The sequence below is a fragment of the Pseudophryne corroboree genome, chromosome 4, assembly GCF_028390025.1.
Source record: "Pseudophryne corroboree isolate aPseCor3 chromosome 4, aPseCor3.hap2, whole genome shotgun sequence".
NCBI classification, from domain to species: Eukaryota; Metazoa; Chordata; class Amphibia; order Anura; family Myobatrachidae; genus Pseudophryne; species Pseudophryne corroboree.
In genome coordinates this window covers 837,748,340-837,772,186 of record NC_086447.1, presented here as the reverse complement: position 1 = coordinate 837,772,186, position 23,847 = coordinate 837,748,340, and the positions used below count along the sequence as shown (strand labels likewise).

The 23,847-nt window shown below is 46.3% G+C and overlaps 1 protein-coding gene across 3 annotated transcripts in view; it reads left to right on the top strand.

Moving 5' to 3' along the window:
• The window catches only part of PLCB1 (phospholipase C beta 1), a 1,298,702-nt gene that overhangs the window by 1,169,394 nt on the left and 105,461 nt on the right, over positions 1-23,847 (top strand). For all 3 annotated transcript variants that reach the window (XM_063918579.1, XM_063918581.1, XM_063918580.1), the window contains 3 exons: positions 19,968-20,044; positions 20,132-20,221; positions 22,589-22,646. In XM_063918579.1, the coding sequence (XP_063774649.1) occupies positions 19,968-20,044; positions 20,132-20,221; positions 22,589-22,646 (225 nt within the window). The remainder of the gene's footprint in view (positions 1-19,967; positions 20,045-20,131; positions 20,222-22,588; positions 22,647-23,847) is intronic.

Genomic DNA, 23,847 nt, shown 5'->3' with positions numbered 1-23,847 from the left:
CATGTCCACACGTGGCAGTTCCCACCGACTTGTAATCTGTGCGAAGACTTCCTGATGAAGTCCCCACTCTCCCGGGTGGAGGTCGTGTCTGCTGAGGAAGTCTGCTTCCCAGTTGTCCACTCCCGGGATGAACACCGCTGACAGTGCGCTTACGTGATTCTCCGCCCAGCGAAGAATCTTGGTGGCTTCCACCATCGCCACTCTGCTCCTTGTGCCGCCTTGGTGGTTTTACATGAGCCACTGCGGTGATGTTGTCTGACTGAATCAGAACCGGTTGGTCGCGAAGCAGGGTCTCCGCTTGACGTAGGGCGTTGTATATGGCCCTTAGTTCCAGGATGTTGATGTGAAGGCAAGTCTCTTGACTTGACCACAGACCTTGGAAATTTCTTCCCTCTGTGACTGCACCCCAACCTCGGAGGCTTGCTCCGTGGTCACCAGGACCCAGTCCTGAATGCCGAATCTGCGGCCCTCGAGAAGGAGAGCGCTCTGTAGCCACCACAGGAGTGACACTCTGGCCCTGGGGGATAGGGTGATTAACCGATGCATCTGAAGATGTGATCCGGACCACTTGTCCAGTAAGTCCCATTGAAAAGTCCTTGCATGGAACCTGCCGAAGGGAATGGCCTCGTATGATGCCACCATCTTTCCCAGGACACGAGTGCAGTGATGCACTGACACCTGTTTTGGTTTTAATAGGTTCCTGACCAGTGTCATGAGTTCCTGAGCTTTCTCCATCGGGAGATAAACCCTTTTCTGGTCTGTGTCTAGAATCATGCCCAGGAAAGGCAGACGAGTCGTAGGAACCAACTGCGACTTTGGAATATTTAGAATCCAGCCGTGTTGCAGTAATTCTTCCAGAGAAAGTGCTTTCGCAGGAGTACCATCATTTCCGCCATTACCTTGGTAAACATTCTCGGTGCCGTGGAGAGACCAAACGGCAACGTCTGAAATTGGTAATGACAATCCTGTACCACAAATCTGAGGTACGCCTGATGAGGTGGATAAATGGGGACATGAAGGTATGCATCCTTTATGTCCAGAGACACCATAAAATCCCCCCCTTCCAGGCTTGCGATGACCGCTCTCAGCGATTCCATCTTGAACTTGAACCTTTTCAGGTATATGTTCAGGGATTTTAAATTCAATATGGGTCTGACCGAACCGTCCGGTTTCGGGACTACAAACATGGTCGAATAATAACCCCTTCCTTGTTGAAGGAGGGGAACCTTGACCACCACCTGTTGAAGATACAATTTGTGAATTGCAGTTAACACTGGCCCTCATTCCGAGTTGTTCGCTCGCAAGCTGCTTTTAGCAGCTTTGCACACGCTAAGCCTCCGCCTACTGGGAGTGAATCTTAGCTTATCAAAATTGCGAACGAAAGATTAGCAAAATTGCGAATAGACACTTCTTAGCAGTTTCTGAGTAGCTCCACACGTACTCGGCATCTGCGATCAGTTCAGTGCTTGTCGTTCCTGGTTTGACGTCACAAACACACCCAGCGTTCTCCCAGACACTCCTCCGTTTCTCCAGCCACTCCCGCGTTTTAGCGTTTTTTCGCACACACCCATAAAACGGCCTGTTTCCACCCAGAAACACCCACTTCCTGTCAATCACATTACGATCACCAGATGAAGAAAAAACCTCGTAATGCCGTGAGTAAAATACCTAACTGCATAGCAAATTTACTTGGCGCAGTCGCACTGCGGACATTGCGCATGCGCATTAGCGACTAATCGCTCCATTGCGAGAAAAAAATAACGAGCGAACAACTCGGAATGACCCCCACTATTTCCCTCTCGTGGGGGGAAGCTGGCAGGGCCGATTTGAGGTATCGTGATGGGGCATCTCTTCGAATTCCAGCTTGTATCCCTGAGACACAATCTCTATTGCCCAGGGATCCAACTGGGAGTGAACCCACTTGTGGCTGAAATTTTCGAAGACGTGCCCCCACCGGGCCTAGCTCCGCTTGTGGAGCCCCAGCGTCATGCGGCGGATTTTGTAGAGGCCGGGGAGGACTTCTGTTCCTGGGAACTAGCTGTGTTGTGCAGCTTCTTTCCTCTGCCCCTGCCTCTGGCAAGAAAGGACGCACCTCGGACTTTCTTGTGTTTCTGTGATCGAAAGGACTGCATTTGATAATACGGTGCTCTCTTATAGGCCCTACACACTGGCCGATTTTCTGAAAGATATGAACGATCTCGTTCATAAATGAACGAGAACTCGTTCATATCTTTCAGTGTGGAGACTCCAGCGATGAACAATGCGCGTCCCCGCGCTCGTTCATCGCTGGTCTCCCGTCGGCTGTGCATGCAGGCCAATATGGACGATCTCGTCCATATTTGCCTGCACTTCAATGCAGCCGCGTGACGGGGGGAGTGAAGAAACTTCACTCCCCCCGTCACTGCCCCCCCGCCGCCGGGTCGCTCGTCGGCCGTATCGGCCGTCGGGCACCTCGGCGGCGCATCGGGAAATGAGTAGGGCCCTTTAGGCTGTGAGGGAATAAAAGGCAAGAAATTTGACTTTCCAGCAGTAGCTGTGGAGACCAGGTCCGAGAGACCCTCCCCAAATAATTCCTCACCCTTGTAAGGTAAAACCTCCATATGCCTTTTTGAGTCGGCATCACCTGTCCATTGCCGAGTCCACAGGACCCTTCTGGCAGAAATTGACATAGCATTTATTCTCGAACCCAGTAGACTAATGTCTCTTTGAGCATCTCTCATATAAAGGACAGCGTCTTTAATATGCCCCAGGGTCAATAAAACAGTATCCCTATCTAGGGTATCCAACTCCTCTGATAAGGTATCAGTCCATGCCGCTACAGCACTACAGACCCAGGCCGATGCGATAGCCGGTCTGAGCAAGGTTCCTGAATGTATATAAATGGACTTCAGGGTACCCTTGAATCTGCAGGGGAGAGCCTGGGGAACTTCCTCTCAGCGGAGCTGTGGAGAAAAAAAAAGCTGGTGAGTGCTGAGGAAGAAGCCCCGCCCCCTCGACGGCTCATACATATATACAGTGCCCAACTATATATATGTCTACTTTTGGCAAAAGGAGGATCCAAATGCTGCCCAGGGCACCCCCCCCCCCCTGCGCCCTGCACCCTTGCAGTGACCGGAGTATGTGAGGTGTGTGGGAGCAATGGCGCACAGGTGCAGTGCCTCAGTGAAGAACGGAGTCTTCAGCCGCCGATTTTGATGTCTTCTGTCTTCCGGCTCTGCGAGGGGGACGGCGGCGCGGCTCTGGGATCGGACGGCGAGGGTGAGATCCTGTGTACGATCCCTCTGGAGCTAATGGTGTCCAGTAGCCTAAGAAGCAGGACCTAGCTTCAGAGGGTAGGGCTGCTTCTCTCCCCTCTGTCCCACGATGCAGTGAGTCTGTTGCCAGCAGAGCTCCCTGTAAATAAAAAACCTAACAAAATACTTTCTCTCAGCGAACTCAGGAGAGCTCACTGAAAAGCACCCATCTCGTTTGGGCACAGTATCAAACTGAGGTCTGGAGGAGGGGCATAGAGGGAGGAGCCAGTGCACACCAGAACCTAAATTCTTTCTTAAAGTGCCCATGTCTCCTGCGGAGCCCGTCTATTCCCCATGGTCCTTACGGAGTTCCCAGCATCCACTAGGACGTTAGAGAAATATGCGCGGGCGTGTGTCCGGATCTGCAGCGGTGCTGTATACCACAGCCGCAATGCAGAACCCAAGACTCGGCATTAGGCTTCCCTCTCCTAAGCCAGCCCCCAGACTCTCATTGTCTAGTTTCACAGGAGTCTGGGGGTGGGTTTAGGAGAGGAAATATACACTGCTCAGAAAAATGAAGGGAACACTTAAACAACACAATGTAACTCCAAGTCAATCACACTTCTGTGAAATCAAACTGTCCACTTAGGAAGCAACACTGATTGACAATCAATTTCACATGCTGTTGTGCAAATGGAATAGACAACAGGTGGAAATTATAGGCAATTAGCAAGACACCCCCAATAAAGGAGTTGTTCTGCAGGTGGTGACCGCAGACCACTTCTCAGCTCCTATGCTTTCTGGCTGATGTTTTGGTCACTTTTGAAAGCTGGCGGTGCTTTCACTCTAGTGGTAGCATGAGACGGAGTCTACAACCCACACAAGTGGCTCAGGTAGTGCAGCTCATCCAGGATGGCACATCAATGCGAGCTGTGGCAAGAAGGTTTGCTGTGTCTGTCAGCGTAGTGTCCAGAGCATGGAGGCGCGACCAGGAGACAGGCCAGTACATCAGGAGACGTGGAGGAGGCCGTAGGAGGGCAACAACCCAGCAGCAGGACCGCTACCTCCACCTTTGTGCAAGGAGGAACTGGAGGAGCACTGCCAGAGCCCTGCTAAATGACCTCCAGCAAGCCACAAATGTGCATGTGTCTACTCAAACGATCAGAAACAGACTCCATGAGGGTGGTATGAGGGCCCGATATCCACAGGTGGGGGTTGTGCTTACAGCCCAACACCGTGCAGGACGTTTGGCATTTGCCAGAGAACACCAAGATTGGCAAATTCGCCACTGGCGCCCTGTGCTCTTCACAGATGAAAGCAGGTTCTCACTGAGCACATGTGACAGACGTGACAGAGTCTGAAGACGCCAAGGAGAACGTTCTGCTGCCTACAACATCCTCCAGCATGACCGGTTTGGCAGTGGGTCAGTAATGGTGTGGGATGGCATTTCTTTGGGGGGCCGCACAGCCCTCCATGTGCTCGCCAGAGGTAGCCTGACTGCCATTAGGTACCGAGATGAGATCCTCAGACCCCTTGTGAGACCATATGCTGGTGCGGTTGGCCCTGGGTTCCTCCTAATGCAAGACAATGCTAGACCTCATGTGGCTGGAGTGTGTCAGCAGTTCCTGCAAGACGAAGGCATTGATGCTATAGACTGGCCCGCCCGTTCCCCAGACCTGAATCCAATTGAGCACATCTGGGACATCATGTCTCGCTCCATCCACCAACGCCACGTTGCACCACAGACTGTCCAGGAGTTGGCGGATGCTTTAGTCCAGGTCTGGGAGGAGATCCCTCAGGAGACCATCCGCCACCTCATCAGGAGCATGCCCAGGCGTTGTAGGGAGGTCATACAGGCACGTGGAGGCCACACACACTACTGAGCCTCATTTTGACTTGTTTTAAGGACATTACATCAAAGTTGGATCAGCCTGTAGTGTGTTTTTCCACTTTAGTTTTGAGGGTGACTCCAAATCCAGACCTCCATGGGTTAATAAATTTGATTTCCATTGATAATTTTTGTGTGATTTTGTTGTCAGCACATTCAACTATGTAAAGAACAAAGTATTTAATAAGAATATTTCATTCATTCAGATCTAGGATGTGTTATTTTAGTGTTCCCTTTATTTTTTTGAGCAGTGTATATCGGTATATATATCAATATATTGTGCATATGTCTCACTGCATTCATACATACAGTACACAAGCTGCATAATAACAAAAAAGCACAGCATACAGATGGGGCCACGCTCAGCGGAGGCGGCACCATCGCAGGCGTGCACTCCCGGCGTGACTAGGTGATCCGTCCACCTGGTCACGCTGGGAGTGCACAGAGACACTCCTATTCTGAGCGTCTCCGTCCGGGTGCATGGCGGAGGCGCTCTCCCATTCTAGTGAATGGGGTGCGTCTCCATCACAGGCACGCGCACCCGGTCGGACGGAGACGCTCTCAGAGTTAGGCGCGCCCAGGCACAGACGGAGCCACGACTAGCGTGGCTCCATCTGTATCTACACATAGCATGCTTATACACACAGGATACACACACACACACACACACACACACACACATGTATACTGTAGCATACATATATACATAGTATACTGATAAAGCTAAATATTTATCGTATATAATACCCTTTATGAGGTCTTAGAACACTGTACGCTATCTACGTATGAAGTACCGTAAGGGTACGCTAGTTGCGTAACAATCGCTTTGCCGTGATCGAGACGCTCAAGCGTCACGTTCACTCACGGCCAAGAGATCACAGGCAGGCACGTTATTGGCTGTTGACTAAAGTAATGATTCGCTATAGCGTAGCGGACGCTCGGGACCATGAGGAGATCACCAGCGGCGCTGACGCTCACTTAACCCTTTGTATCTAAACCATAAACAGTGTATTGTGCAGTAAAACCTTAGTGTAATGTTAGAGTGTAAATGCAACACAGTATAACCTTATTACCTTTAAAGCTGTTCGAGCGTCACCGACGCTCTGAGAATACTTAATACTATAAGAAACACTCAGATACCGTGCTCAGGGTCCAACGCCTAAAATATATATTATGAATGCTATACTTGCAAAAGAGTTAAACACAATACAAGTCATACACTACAATATAACATAGACTACCTAACCAGATAACTACACAGGAAATACAATACAATACAATTTAAGGGGAAATGAGAGAGAAAGAGAAGGAGAGAGAGAGAGAAATTGAGAGAGATTGGCTCGGAATAACAAGAAGATCAATATGATTGCGGAGAAACACTTACGCACAAGGGGAAACGATCGCATGCGCCTCGATATCCAGCTCCCGATTATCAGCAATGAGAACCGTTGAAGAGAGTGAACTGGATATGGTCGGCCTGCCTATTTATGCCCCACACACAATACAATTCAATGGTCCCTACAATCTCATTGTTCATTGGACACAGGAATTCGGCTTCGCATTATAACAAAAGGTCATAGGTTGATTCATACAGGTGGGCTGTGACTGCTTCCAACTGTTCAGGTGGGTGGGATACTGAGTTTCCCGCCGCATGACTAAATAAGAACAAATAATAGTAAATGGACATAAACTTCTTATGTCCATAACTATTCGCATGAGCGATTAATCCGCTCCAAACCAACACCGGAATATTGCTATTTAAATACTCTTCCGATGGGTACCAAACACCACTGTATGACCCCTGTTAGACCCTTAGTACAATACAAAGAGGGATCTCTCTGTTCAGGAACATGCTATATTAACTAAACTTTCAGAATCTATCAAAGGGACCATGATCTACAAAATACATTATTACTGAAAATATGTAACGATTGAGTCGCACGCTACGATCACATAAACTCTACCGTAAATACGCATACCGTGCGCCTGCGGGTGCCCGCGACTGTGAGTATGCGCACGCACGGGAGAGCGCACGCATGCGCAGCGTGGACCAGGATGAGGTGCAAATATGGCAGTGTGTATAGAGATATTTTTCTGACTTTGACAGTCCACCCTTTGGCAGTCAATAATAACTGCCACCTTCTAAAACATTTCAAAAGAGAAAAATATATGTCAGGGGTTAATACATTTACATGGTTGGGTAGGGGAGGAGAGGAGAAGGTAGGAAAAGGGTATGACCTAGTGAGATAGCAGAAGCATGTGTGTATGAATCCGTGCTTGGGGGTCATGTATCATCGTGCCGTACGTGTTTTAAATCAAGCTTCGAGGTATTGCGAAGTATACATTTGAATTCCTTCTTATCCTGTGGTACGGGTCTGTGGATGGGCTGTCAAACTTTACCGAGCTCTTTTCGGCTTTGGTTGTAACAAAATGGGGGAGCGCATTTTAGTTGATGATACATGAATGGGGGAGATATGTGATTGCTGATATCTGTGCCTGTATTCCCTATCGACTATGTGTGTCATTACCTGAGGGTTGTAGAAATGAAGAAAAGACATAATTACGGTAAATGCGGTGGTATTCTATGTCAGGTAAATGTACATTCGTCGATTGAGGTCTTGTTTGGTGTCTGTTGAATGCAGTCTTCTTTGTGCTTTTGCCCATAAGGTGCGAGCAAAAGCTGTCAATGTCCATAGATTTACAAAAGTGTTGGGCTAGCGTAATTTTAAAATTTCTAGGGAAACTGGGGATCCATGGCATAGTTCATCAAAAATCTGTGTATCAGGTTGTCAAAACTTCTTCTTTAATCCCTCTGTTGTCTGTATATCGGCTCATCAAATTCCTCGTCCAAGTGGGTCTTTTTACCTTGGAGAAAACGGAAAAACAGGTGAAAGAAACAGACCGTATAATCGCATTTTCATTACATCATTGTTTCTACCGTTGGGTCGTAAATCAAGTCCATTGGAATTACAGTTTCCTCACTCCTCAAACTCATTACCCTTGTACGATGTTTGCACTTCATTAAAGCCTGACCGCATCTAAATATCAATCCAATCGATATGACAACACCTAAGATACATAGGAGAAACTTCCCAACATCCATTATGACTCCTTGAGCCCATTCTCCTAAACCAGAAAACCAATTTCGCGGGTTCAACCATGACACCCAACCAGTCAGCTCATTACCTACAGCAGCAAGAGTGAGATTGTGTCTCCTGCGAAATTCCCACTTCAATTGGAGAATATCGTCCATCTTTTGGTCTATGACCTCGACCGGATCCTTGGTGCTATTCGTAATATATGTGCAACATTTCACGCCGTATTGTGTTGCCAGTGTGACACAATATCCGCCTGTCACTGCTGTGAGGTAATTGAGAACCATTCTATGCTGTACCAGTTCTGTTTTATAAGCCTGAAGTTCTCTTCCAGTATACCTAAACGTGTCATCATACATTTCAGTGATATTATCTAACAAATTTGCGAGCGCCGATATGTATTTATAATTCAGCACTCCTCTAGCGGTGCGGGTGAAATCTAACGCGATTAAGAATTGAATCCCGGTGGATTCACTTATCAGATCAGAGGCCGGATGCTCTGTCTTCTCTATCAGGTGCCTCTTAACAACGTGCTCGTAATGGGTGTGAGCATAAGGAGCTTGGGCACCACGGTGTATGTCTTTCATTTTGTCATGTGATACAGTCATTACTTCAGGCAGTACTTTTCCAATATAACACAATCCTTCAGAGTTTGGGGCAAGCCACTTGTACGCCTTTCTCCCGCATATGAAATATGCATCATCGGGGAGAACATATGGGACGGAGTAGGACATAACCATGTTACACACCTTCCATGTGAAATCTCCTAACCCTAATTCTTCCATCTGCTTAGTACACGTATCAGGTTGTACGATATGTGCACAGTATCCTGGTGATACCTCTCCAACTCTAGTAATCCTATTTCCTAAGGTATACCTATACCGGAAAGATTTTCCTCTACTGGCTATGTGGCGTACAAGCTCTGTATCTGTAGGCATTCTATCTGCTCTATGCGAAAAGGTCATGGTTTGGTTACTCCATGACACTTCCCAATTTCCCTGCTTTCGGGGATTGGAGATGTTGAAACATAATAGGGACCTATCCACATGGTATTGGTGGAGCTTCAAACTAGGAGGACTGGAGATATTAAACCTTCTGTCCACCGGTCTCCCACAACTTAACTCAAGTACCTCCCCTATCGTTAAAGGAAATGGTACTAGCCCTGATTTGCTATGACCTTGAGGTACTTGAGAGCATACCCAACAATCTGTTTTATTTAACACACTACCCACTAAGGAGTGATAGTCACTCAATGGATGCCGGTCCATATGGATATTAAAACTGGATTGGCATTTCTTAATGCACCCATCCTCAATGACATTGTTACAGAGCCGACAGATACAGTTTTCTTCAGCTAACAATCCTTCACAATTCCTTCTATGGTCAATGTTATCGGATCGTTTTCGGATACTCGCCTTTGCTTGTTGATTATGTTGTTCTTGGAAAACTACGCCTCCATCTCTGTCATCAGAACCCATTCCAGAACCTCTCTCGACCTCCATGGTACTCTCGCCGGAACAGACTGCTCTGGTCAACATCATGGTCAACAGGAAAATCCGGATCACAGTCTCTTGGGGCAAGTCCATCTTGTAGGAGGAAACGGAGAAGAATGAGAAGGGGGAAAAAAAATAATTTGGGGGAGAGGGGATGGGAAGTTGGAGAAAAACAATAAAAGGGAACAGGGGATCGACAACTGCTTTTGGTCTTGTGATTTTCAATGCTCAGGTGCCGCCTCAATCTTCCTGGAACAGACACTCCAGTGATACAACCTCTACCGTCTGTTCCTTATCACGGGACCTCTCTGGATCAGCAACCTTCTTACAGTGGGACGAATGAACCCAAGTCTCTCTCTCAGCAACCTTCAATGCTGTAGTGCTAGTCAATAAGACCTGGTATGGTCCTTCCCATCTGTCAATAAGGCAACCTGTTGATACGACCTCACCTATCCCTCCGCTAGGGGCTTTCGTTACTAATCTCGGGGGTGGAGCTGTGCCTACTGTGGTCTCTGCTATGGTGGCTGCTAGAGAGAGCGCTGAAATTGTTGCCGATTCGTCCTCTTGATCACATTCCTGAGGGAAGTTCAAAACAGGGTACAACTTGCACGGGTTAATACTTGCATTGGTTAATTGGTTAACATTATCTTTAACATTTACACAGTTGCTAAGAGTTTGTTGTTTGTTACACCTTAATGCGTCATTCTCCGCAACCAATTTTTCTCCTGATATATATGGTGGCGGTGGGGCCGTGGCGATCAGTTTCCTGATAGGGCCAGATCCCGCCGCTTGAGCCAATCCTCTCTGTATGTCACCTTCCTGTTGCCACAACTGCAAATAATCGTAATGTTTGATTCGTCTCTTTGTTGATTTAATGAGACATATCCTCCTCCTTAAATTTTGTAACACTTCTGAGCTGAAGCTACCTACTCTTGGGAATTTCTCCCCGTCATGTACTGTCATTCTCTCCCATTCATCACATAAAGCTTCTGTGTGACTTCCGTATTTCTCACACATTACATACCTTGCCGACCCAATTGGTCGGTTCACTGAATCAACCCGAACCGAGGTTGATCGCCCCCTACCTGAACAAGTGGCCCCCATAGTTCGAAAGTGTTGCTTTATCCAGCCAACCCTTACGCAAACCAAATGTCCAAAATAGGCTGACGGTGGCGGTTTACCGATTACCCCACTCACTCGCCCACGCCGACCAATACGACCTGATCACACCGATATGGTGCTGGCGTACTCGACCTAGGGCCCCTGCGACCTGAACCTCTATTTACTGGAACCTGTGAGGGTGATCCGAAGAACACTTACTCTTTCCAGTAACTATTGGTTGCTGGATAGTTCCTGAGTGAGCAGCGAACTTCCCTTAAAATAAAAAAAAATTACACAAATCACGTTAGAATGTACAAATAGCGTTTATGACCTTCGTACACAAATAGTACCGGTCAGGTTTACTAATGCACACAATTACGTGCGGTACAATCGTTTAGTACACAAGCAGCTAATCTTATGTACTGAGCGACCAACGGAATCGAAAATTTCGGCTGCGAATTCCTTCAGCCAGAGCTTATATGGCCTATATGGGTGTTGCACCAACCCTTTCTTGGTGTTGTGCCTGTGGACTGTATAGCGGACTTCCTTGTCTGCTGTACCTGAACCTGCTGGTCTGTTATGACCTCCTGGTCTGTTACAGTATGACCTCCTGGTCTGCTACACTCTAATGCTCAAATTGTATATTTAACCAGGGATGCCTCCCTAGCCACCGTGTACGTCACTTACACGCATGTACCTCACGAGTACTCGACTTTTCTTGTGGTTCAACCTTTAAAATTGTAAAAACAAACACTCATTCACCGCATATACACTTTTGTTTCTATTTCTATTTCTGCGCAGAAATTTTTCTTTAGACCAGATGTGTTACCAATTAGGAGAAGGATCTGTTAATTTAAATTTGGAATGTAAAAAAAAGATTTGCGCGATTTATCGCCTGGCGTTATTTACCGCGTGGCGCTACTTATCGCGTTGAGAGGAGAGAAAAAACTTGTGATTTGAGTTACGTGGGCGTACCCGTACGCTCCGTTGCGTAATATACGCTGCGTGCGTCGGCCTTTGGTTTGCGTGCACAAATCTCAGTCCTTGTTAGAGACACGTGTACGCAAAATAAAGATCCACCGTAACACAATTTATATGTTTATCAATGTAGATGATCCTTGATCATCTACCGCGCACCACACTGACTTCGCCTTGTCTCTCAGGCACAGCTGTGTGTTTGTCTATAATTTAACTATATTACCTTTACTCTTAAACTATGAAATAGTGACAAATCTCTCTAAGCACGTTTATCAACTATAGAACTGGCAAACAGGAGAGTGACATACGAAAATACACCAATGAAAAGGAAATGCAGATATATATGTGTGCGTGCGTGTGTACGCAAGACAGAAAAATAAACAGTTTTAAAAAGACACTATTGTTTTGTTCTTACCTCCGGTTCCCGGATTCCTTCAGCACCCTTTACTAAGAGAAGCAGACGCTTATCCAAACAGCACTACGAGGAATATGATCTCCCGCCCTTTGCTGCTGGATAATGTCTGCTGAAATTACCTAGTGCAGATATGTGAAGGACAGGACGAGCCCGCAATTGATAAAGCTAAATATTTATCGTATATAATACCCTTTATGAGGTCTAAGAACACTGTACGCTATCTACGTATGAAGTACCGTAAGGGTACGCTAGTTGCGTAACAATCGCTTTGCCGTGATCGAGACGCTCAAGCGTCACGTTCACTCACGGCCAAGAGATCACAGGCAGGCACGTTATTGGCTGTTGACTAAAGTAATGATTCGCTATAGCGTAGCGGACGCTCGGGACCACGAGGAGATCACCAGCGGCGCTGACGCTCACTTAACCCTTTGTATCTAAACCATAAACAGTGTATTGTGCAGTAAAACCTTAGTGTAATGTTAGAGTGTAAATGCAACACAGTATAACCTTATTACCTTTAAAGCTGTTCGAGCGTCACCGACGCTCTGAGAATACTTAATACTATAAGAAACACTCAGATACCGTGCTCAGGGTCCAACGCCTAAAATATATATTATGAATGCTATACTTGCAAAAGAGTTAAACACAATACAAGTCATACACTACAATATAACATAGACTACCTAACCAGATAACTACACAGGAAATACAATACAATACAATTTAAGGGAAAATGAGAGAGAAAGAAAAGGAGAGAGAGAGAGAGAGAAATTGAGAGAGATTGGCTCGGAATAACAAGAAGATCAATATGATTGCGGAGAAACACTTACGCACAAGGGGAAACGATCGCATGCGCCTCGATATCCAGCTCCCGATTATCAGCAATGAGAACCGTTGAAGAGAGTGAACTGGATATGGTCGGCCTGCCTATTTATGCCCCACACACAATACAATTCAATGGTCCCTACAATCTCATTGTTCATTGGACACAGGAATTCGGCTTCGCATTATAACAAAAGGTCATAGGTTGATTCATACAGGTGGGCTGTGACTGCTTCCAACTGTTCAGGTGGGTGGGATACTGAGTTTCCCGCCGCATGACTAAATAAGAACAAATAATAGTAAATGGACATAAACTTCTTATGTCCATAACTATTCGCATGAGCGATTAATCCGCTCCAAACCAACACCGGAATATTGCTATTTAAATACTCTTCCGATGGGTACCAAACACCACTGTATGACCCCTGTTAGACCCTTCGTACAATACAAAGAGGGATCTCTCTGTTCAGGAACATGCTATATTAACTAAACTTTCAGAATCTATCAAAGGGACCATGATCTACAAAATACATTATTACTGAAAATATGTAACGATTGAGTCGCACGCTACGATCACATAAACTCTACCGTAAATACGCATACCGTGCGCCTGCGGGTGCCCGCGACTGTGAGTATGCGCACGCACGGGAGAGCGCACGCATGCGCAGCGCGGACCAGGATGAGGTGCAAATATGGCAGTGTGTATAGAGATATTTTTCTGACTTTGACAATACATACACACAGCTTATGTACAAACACAGACAGAGCATACTTAAATGCACAGCTTGCCCATTGCGGGCATAGCAGTTACAGTATCTGCGGACCAACACTGTTACTCTGCCATCCAGCCGGGTGCAGATCCTCCTCCTCTCTGTCAGAGCTGTGATTGCGCTGCCAGTCACTGCCTATTCAGTTGTCAGCGCTCCACATCAGATGGTATAAATATGAAAGTCACCTGACATGCAGTAGCCGGCAGCTTCAGCCATAGCTGGGGGTCTACGGCTGATGCAGAGTAAAAAAAAAAACTGTAAAAAAAACTTTGGTCCGTCAGGGGGCGTTTCTGGGTACTCAGACCCCCCCCCCCCCCTGGGTGTTTATACTGCGGTATAAGGCAAATGTAGCATTTTCACAGTCATGGATACTGGTTAGTGTTCTCAAATGTGTCTTTAGGAACAAAAAGCAAGAGTGTAACCTGCAGTGCTTTGTTTTCAGTTATGAGAACATAGGCCCTCATTCCGAGTTGTTCGCTCGGTATTTTTCATCGCATCGCAATGAAAATCCGCTTAGTACGCATGCGCAATGTTCGCACTGCGACTGCGCCAAGTAACTTTGCTATGTAGAAAGTAATTTTACTCACGGCTTTTTCATCGCTCCGGCGATCGTAATGTGATTGACAGGAAATGGGTGTTACTGGGCGGAAACACGGCGTTTCAGGGGCGTGTGGCTGAAAACGCTACCGTTTCCGGAAAAAACGCAGGAGTGGCCGGTGAAACGGTGGGAGTGCCTGGGCGAACGCTGGGTGTGTTTGTGACGTCAACCAGGAACGACAAGCACTGAACTGATCGCACAGGCAGAGTAAGTCTGAAGCTACTCTGAAACTGCTAAGTAGTTAGTAATCGCAATATTGCGAATACATCGGTCGCAATTTTAAGAAGCTAAGATTCACTCCCAGTAGGCGGCGGCTTAGCGTGTGTAACTCTGCTAAATTCGCCTTGCGACCGATCAACTCGGAATGAGGGCCATAATTCCTTGCCTGAATAGCTTAATTAGAGATTGTTTGACTGCAGCGGATGTAAGGGCTCCAAATCCTCATGGTACTGTAAATACAACATTCATAGAAATGGTGTAACTGTCCAAATCCATGAAAGGATAATGACTTGTTTAAACTCCCTCACTGGGGATTTCCAAAATTATTGTCAGGGAAACAATTAGCATGAGGCTTTTTAACTGCACAATCCTGAGAGATTACTCTCATAACAAATATGGGTCACTTGTATAACATTGGGGATCATTCCGAGTTGTTCGCTCGTTGCCGATTTTCGCAACGGAGCGATTAAGGCAAAAATGCGCATGGTACGCAGTGCGCATGCGGTTAGTATTTTAGCACAAAACTTAGTAGATTTACTCACGTCTGAACGAAGATTTTTCATCGTTGATGTGATCGGAGTGTGATTGACAGGAAGTGGGTGTTTCTGGGCGTAAACTGGCCGTTTTCAGGGAGTGTGCGGAAAAACGCAGGCGTGTCAGGGAAAAACGCGGGAGTGTCTGGAGAAATGGGGGAGTGGCTGGCCGAACGCTGGGCGTGTGTGTGACGTCAAACCAGGAACAAAACGGCCTGAGCTGATCGCTATTTGTGAGTAAGTCTCGAGCTACTCAGAAACTGCTACGAAATTTCTATTCACAATTCTGCTAATCTTTCGTTTGCAATTCTGCTAATCTTTCGTTTGCAATTCTGCTAAGCTAAGATTCACTCCCAGGGGGCGGCGGCCTATCGTGTGCAATGCTGCTAAAAGCAGCTAGCGAGCGAACAACTCGGAATCACCCCCATTGTTTCCTATGTCTCTGGCTACACAAGTGATTTTTATGTGCTACAGTATATGGTGCAATGATTTGTCAGTACTGCAATATAATCGCCACGCTGCAGCTTCAGGTGATTACTATCCAGAATGTAGATGTACAAGTAATTGCTCATTCAGGAGTTCTTAGATGATTCTTGTCTGGTAATTCTCATTGAGACACAGGATGTAGTCAAGAGATCGACAATAACAATATCAACACCACAATGTCAACAGTTATGATGTTGACATTGAAGGTGTGTTTTCTTTGGGCTCCTAATATTATGAGTTTTTCATGGTAAGTCCAGTTACTGAAGGAAAACTCATGCTTCATGTGTATCGAAAACATGATGATGCCTGGCGATTAAACTGTATAAAATTGAATAAATAAAACCCATTCAAATAAAGTACATTTATACATAAATGCCTTACCACGCACAATAAGACTCTCCTGCAGTCTCCTAACCTTCAAGCGTTCCCTGAAAATTCACCTCTTCAGACAAGCTTATCAAATTTCCTGAACTGCCCACATAACTTTCATAAACTTTTCTATCCAATTACCGTATATACTCGAGTATAAGTCGACCCGAATATAAGCCGAGGCACCTAATTTTACCACAAAAAACCTGGGAAAACTTATTGACTCGAGTATAAGCCTAGGGTGGGAAATGCAGCTCTAGCCGTACACAGCCCTCAGTGCCAGATATGCCCTCATACTGCCAGATATGCCCCCACAGTGCTAGATATGCCCTCATACAGCCAGATATGCCCCCACAGTGCCAGATATGCCCTCACACTACCAGATATGCCCACACAGTGCCAGATATGCCCTCATACTGCCAGATATTCCCCCACAGTGCCAGATATGCCCTCATAGTGCCTGCCACATATGCCCGCATAGTGCCAGATATGCCCTCATAGTGCCTGCCACATATGCCCGCATAGTGCCAGATATGCCCCCACAGTGCCAGATATGCCCCCTCAGTGCCACATATCCCCCACCTCAAAGTGCCAAATATGCTGCCACAGTGCAAGGTAAACTTACCCTCCCGCGCTCCCCCAATGTTTTGTGAAGGAGGGACATGGAGGGCACAGCGCGCGCCTCTCCTGTGTCCCTCCTGCGTCTCCGGCGGCAGCGGCGGGTCTGACCCCTGGCCAACTTTTCTATGTGACCAAATCATGCAGCCCACCAAGAAACTTTGCAAGCAGGCTGGACCATTGTGCACCTATCCTTGTGTATCAATGCCTATTTTCCTATCGATTGTGAGCTTGCGAGCAGAGCATTCCTACTACGGAGGCCAACCCAGGCAATTTTCTCAATCCCGGGATTTGGGATTGAAAAACAGTAAATTTTGGGATTCCCAGAATACCCGGGATTGAGTTGTTGCTTTTAAAATCAATGAATTCATCTATTCAATATCCCACCTCACAATAACTCACCATATTCCGTGCGGGCGGTTCCATTTATGGAGGGCTGCGGGCACAGAGTGCAAGGTGAGGTGCGAGTGCTGCCCACGGCTGGCGTCAGGCTGCGCGGCGTGACCTCTGACATCACATCACGCAGTGCACACAGCCAGGAGCAGAGGAGCCAGGCAGTGTCTGAGCCTGTTGAAGACGCTCAACGCTGCCTGGCATTGAAAAAAAAAACAGTTGGTGGCCACTTCCGAAATCTCTGCCAATTTTGAGTCAAAATCATGGGATCCCGCTGCCACCCTACTTTCTACCTTTATGTCTGTCTGTTATTACCAGTTTTATTCAGGTGTAGTATTAATTGCCGGCGCCCAGCATACCGACACCAGGATCCCGACTGCCGGAATGCCTGCAGCAGTACGAGCGCAAAAGAGCCCCTTGCAGGCACGGTGGCGCTACGTTATTTATTCTCCCTCCAGGGATGTTGTGGACACCCCAAGAGGGAGATTAGTTGTCGGTATACCGGCGGTCGGTAAAGTGCAACGGAATATGCTGCGCTGTATAAGAAACTTAATAATAATAATAATAATGATGAATGATAAATACACAACTGTCCCAACAAATCTCCCAACTGCCCCAATAAAGTGCGTCACTTGTGCCGTCCCACTGATCCATTCCGGGACCATTGGGATATGTGCCCTGATGGTGGGTATTTTTACGATGCCGTGTGTACCGGTAGCAGGCACATTGCGTTGCAATTACATTTTTACTTTTGCTGTCATGCCCATTCCCATCTACTGAAATGGTAGTGCACAATGTTTGTATGCAGAGGTGTAGACTTGGTGCCATGGTGCCCAGAGCAAGGTATGTTTTGGCACCCCCCTCCCCTGTACTGAATTGGGCGACTGGCCAACATGTGGTGGCATGTTACATTTGAAAATAAAAAAATATTTAAAAATACTAAATTGGTGACAGGGCCAGTTCTAGACCTTGTGAAGCTCATTCTAAAAGATTCCTTTGGGTGCCCCCATGTCTAAAATATGGACAATGCACGCCAAAGGAGTACAACTAAAATATAGGGGAGTAGCTTTTAGGGAAGGGATGTGGCCACAGAATACCAATTCACATAACACCGCACAGTAGTATCCGTTATTCACATTACACCTCACAGTAGTACCCGTTATACATGTTACGCCGCACAGTAGAGTCGCTTATACACGTTACGCCACAGTAGAACCGCTTATACACTTTACCCCACACAGTAGAGCTGCTTATACACGTTATGTCACAGTAGAGCCGCTTATACAGATTACGCCACACAGTAGAGAGAAGTGCTCCAGCATCAATGTAGAAAGAGGTGTTGCAGCAGCTGGTGCAGAGAAAAGTGCTGCAGCAGCTGGGGCAGAAAAGGGGGGTGCTGCAACAGCTGGGCTAGACAGAGGTGCTGCAGCAGCTAGGGCAGAGAGAGGTGCTCCAGCATCTGAAGTAGAGACATGTGCTGCAGCTTCCAGTAAAGAGAGAGATGTTGCAAAAGCTGGGGCAGAGAGAGCTGCTGCAGCAGCAGGGCTAGACAGAAAGAGGTCAGCAGCAAAAGAGGTAGAGAGTGGTGCTGCAGGACAGAAGTAACCCTGCGGTACAGCCACAAGCACACAGTGAGCCATATAAAGAGGACAGGCAGGGCTCCAGGATGTGCCAGCTTTCAGTATCTCTTGCTGTCGCCTCTGGCCTGCCTGTTCCTTACCTAGTCTCAGAGTCTGAGTCAGTGTGTGCCCCCCTCTGCTCCTCCTGCTCTGTGGCGTGGTCTCTAACTCTTGCTCCACCGGAGCCACCCTCGCTACACCCCTGTAAATTGTATGGGACACATCTGGAAGTTGCAAATGTATCCAAATGGAAGTGACTCAATCGTCTGAATATGGTGCAATTACTAAATTACCTTTTTGGCTTCATCTTCCCTGACTTTTTATTTGATATAAAGGATGGTGGAAATAATGTTTTAGCAGCAGTACCATGACAACATTAGTGTGCAGCATGTTGCTTTAATGTTGGGGTCAGCCAAAGTAACACATAATGGACGGTATCCTATTAGCAGCAGTACTTTACCGCTGCTAATAGGATCGCCGGGGACTACTCTATTAGCCCTGATGCTGGCATCCTTTTCCCCTGATGCTGGCACCTATCGGGGTGCTCAGGCACCCAAAGCATAATCCGTGATAAGGAGCCGCCGGAGCCGCGATAACACATGGATCCCATGTGTTTTTCTGCGATTGTGGGTCCAGTTTCAGCTTCTTATTGGAAACCGCGATAATGACCATAAGTCATTAATTATGTTATCTGGACGGTTTGGTCATCCGAAATCACATTGGGGCTAATAGGATACCGCCCCATTCTGTGCCAAATCATGCACTCAGATACAAAATGGGTCTATTTACTAAGCCTTAGATGGAGATAAAGTGGACAGAGATAAAGTACCAGCCAATCAGCTCCTAACTGTCATTTTTTCAAACACAGATTGTAACATGGTCTTTAGGAGCTGATTGGTTGGTACTTTATATCTGTCCACTTTATCTCCATCCAAGGCTTAGGGTTAGATGTAGTAAGCAGTGATAAAAGTGGAGAAATAAGCCAGTGAAGCAGTTGCCCATGGGAACCAATCAGCATTGACGTAACATTTATAATTTGCATACTATACACGTATACAGAGAAGCTGATTGGTTGCCATGTGCAACTTCACCACTGGCTCACCTCCACTTTTATCACTGCTTAGTACATCTCCCCCTTAGTACATAGACCCCTTTTATTTCAGGAATCAACATCAGGCAAAAGCTAGAGTTTAGGTTGCTTTATCGTCTTTGGTCATCATTTACCATCATTGTCTAGTCAACTAAACAAATACTACAGTAACCATAAAGAACTGTAATTATTTGGACTGCTCAATTAATTGCCTCAATTAATTTACATATGTGTATCTGTTTTCCAGCTAATTCAGAAGCTGACCGATGTGGCAGAGGAGTGCCAGAACAACCAGCTGAAAAAACTCAAGGAAACATGTGAAAAGTAATGATATTTCCTGTCTGTAAAATATTGACAGTGTTATGCTTTAATTACGCGTTTCACCTTCCTCCACCTGGTTTTCTTCTTCAGGGAAAAGAAGGAGTTAAAAAAGAAGATGGACAAAAAGAGACAAGAGAAGGTCACAGAAACAAAGTCAAAAGATAAAAGTCAAATGGAAGAGTAAGTATGGTTCATCATGTGCTCATTATAATATGATATTTATTTATTTTTCTCATCAGCAAGATCCCTCTGCCAAGTACTTGATCAATGATTTTAGTCTTTGCTTTTTAGAAATTAGCACCCACAAATGTAATAGTAGACACCCATTTCTCCCCAACAGAATCTGGCGCTCCTGTGCCACCTATCCACTATTATAGGACCCCTGACAGTTTTGTATCACCGGGGGGAGAGCAATATCAAACAGCGGGATTCATTGCCTCTGTGTTGTTCAATGTTGTTGTTCAATTATTTTCTTACTCTTTTAATGTGGACAACAGCACATGTAGCTATATTGTGCGACACTCTCTAAATTCGGAGCACAGTTATTGCCACTGCCATTAGAAAATATTGCATCTTAGTCACATTTTAGCCACATATAAAGCCCCTCACATTGGTCTAGCGATGCTTTGTTGTGACTTTTGTCGCAAAGGAATTGGTATAACCTATGTATAGATTAAATTAATAATGAAACGTTGCCGGAGGAATAAACGCGGTCACTCATATTAGAAACTTTTTTAAACATATTTGGGATTTAGTCACGCACGGAAGTGCAAGTACTGTGAGCCCCAGTATTCAGCTCGCAACGTCATTTTGTTGCTTGTTTTTGTTTCAGCGGTGTGAAAGACGCAACATTAGCAAGGCGAATACACAAGATCCATGGAACACTAAGTGGGGCTGCTTGGTGCGATTGTAGCAAAGGTGTTTGAGGACACGTCTGTGTCCAGGATCCACTAAACAGACACTCCACACCATACTTGCCTACTCTCCTGGAAGTTGCAGGAGACTCACAATTTTTGGGTAGTCCCCTGCACCCCTGGAAGAGTAGGTGGATCTCCAGCATCTTCACCTCCAGTGAAGCAGGCAGGATGGGGAGATCAGGAATTGCAGCTGTATTTTGAGGGGTTGGAGCTAAATGGCACAAAATTGATTAATTTATTCCCGATCTATATTCATGGATCCACGCATAGTGGCATTTTGCCATTATGGGGGCATGGTCTGGTGGCATGTTAGCCTGGTCCCTCCACCCGAGGCAGCCCGCAGCGTCTCCTCTCCGGCCTTCTCCCAGAGAGGAGTCCTAAATAGTAGGCAGGTATGCTCTACACAGGTCACACAAAACTTACATGTGTTCTCCCTCTACATTCAAACAACCTTCTGAGTAGGGAAGCCAATCCCGGGCCATTTTTTCAATCCCGGGTATCGGGATACCCGGGATTGGCTTTAGACTGTGTCCGGCCGCCTCTCCCGCCCTGCAGACATAAAAAAAACCCGTACCTGCACAGCCAGGTAGCGGGTGATGAGGAGCCGGCGGGAGAGTGCAGCGGAGCCGGCGGGTGAGTGTGGGGGAGCCGGGAGGAGGCAGCGGGTGAGTACAGGGTGAGCCGGGAGGAGGCGGCGGGTGAAGACCGCCGTACTTTCCGGCTCGGCGGCTGCTGAAAGCGCAGCGTGACCTCACAGTCACAGGTCACGCTGCGCAGGGGGAGACAGGAGGAGGGAGCCGGGCAGCGTCTGAGCGTCCTGAGGACGCTCAACGCTGATCCCTCAATCCCCGGGATTGGAGCTTCCAATCCCGGGATTGAATCCCGGTCGTTTTTGGGCCTAAATCCCGGGATCCCGCCGATCCCGGGATTGGCCTCCCTACTTCTGAGGCCCTCATACCAACACTGTGGATCACATAGCCCACCAAACCACCTTTTCCCATTGCTCTCTGATGATCAATATACTGTACATAACCTCATGTGTCAGTCTCCTATTACCCTATAGATTATTAGATTGGGGCATGGTCTTCTTACCTCTTTAAAGGCTATTCAAATGTTCGTTCTTTGGTGATAAATAAAGGGCACCTATTATTGCTAATCAATTGTTCTGGTCGCCCTTTAATTATCACGCGTGACGCGCCTAGTTAGACAAGGTTTAGCCGTGCAAAGCGGCAAAACCCATCTAAACTAAAGGGCGCAACAGGGAAAGGTCCTGTTTGTTCACCCAAACAGCCAACTGCTCGCACATTTCATCTCGCATCCTCCGGGGCTGCGAGCTGAAATGTAACTTCCGCGGCTAATGGGCGTCTGATTGGAGCAACATTTGAATAGCTCCGATAGGTGCCAATTAGTATTCCCCGTCTCTCCAACATTTGAATAGGACCCTTTGTCTGTCTGTTAATGCCCAGCCTTGTTTTATTTCTGTTTGTTCATAATTGTAAATCATTATGCAGTATAATGGTGCTACCGCATATAAATTAATGTAAATAACCAGAAGACGAAAAATACAACTGTACTCACACTTGCTTTTCCATCACTTTCAGCAAACAATCACATTTGTGTTTTTCCACAGGGAGAAGACAGAAATGATCAGATCATATATACAGGAAGTTGTCCAGTACATTAAAAGGGTATGATATTGTATTTCACTGTATTTCTATGGAATATCTATGTTCCACTTAGCGATAAATGTGTTGTCAGTGATCCGTGCCAGACAGACAGATTTTGTTTTGTTTTGTTGTATAATTGCTGCAGATATGTTTCATCTGGGTAATGACTTTAATACATTAGGTAGTGGAAAATAATAGCAGTCACAGGAGACACATAAAAGTAAATTATGGGGTAAAAAATCTAATACACAAGGAACAGGAAACGTGCTGGTTGATCAGCATTAGGACATACAGATAAAACAATAAAACATTAGATCTTTACATGTGTTGCTGGGACATAGCATACTGTGTGTTACATTTGATAGATGATGTATCATTGCATATCAAGCTAATTATCCATTATCCTCTTAGTAATGTGACACAGCCATGGGATCAGCTAGCTAAGGCAATGAGACACATGCCATGCAATGGTTGCCTATGGTACAGTGCATTTGCCAGATGGTGAACGCAGCTTGATCTAAATTAATTCTAGTGAGCAAAGATCCCTATGGAGGAAGACCCTGACAGTTTCTTGATGAATGGACTGACATACCAAAAATTGGGACAGGCTTGGCTTCAGGTCCATTAGGCATTTTATTAAAGTATTAAAGAGGATTGTCAGTGATTTTCTACATACAGTAAGGCCCAGATTTATCAAGCCTTGAAGAGTGATAAATTGCACGGTGATAAAGTACCAACTAATCAGCTCCTAACTGTCATTTATTTCAAACACAGCCTGTAACATGGTAGTTAGGAGCTGATTGTTTGGTACTTTATCTCTGTGCAATTTATCACTTTTCAAGGCTTAATAAATCTGGGATTTACGGGGAAATGTACAGTACAAAGCAGTGATAAAAGTGGCAACCAATCAGCTGCTCTGTATACTCTTATAGTATGCAATTATAAATGTTACGTCAACACTGATTGGTTGCCATGGGCAACTTCTCCATTGGCTCACTTCTCCACTTTTATCACTGCTTAGTACATCTCCCCCTTAATGTCTATGATCAGAAGTTTCACCTGTGTTGATGCGGCATTCACAATTCGGTGAGCTCTGCTTCCATCACCTAAGATCAGTCCCCAATAACATGCTTATACTGTTTTCAGAGCGCAAATGCCGGATCCCACCCGGTAAGAGAAACGTGTCGACACTGCAATATGAAACTGACCCGTGTCGACACTG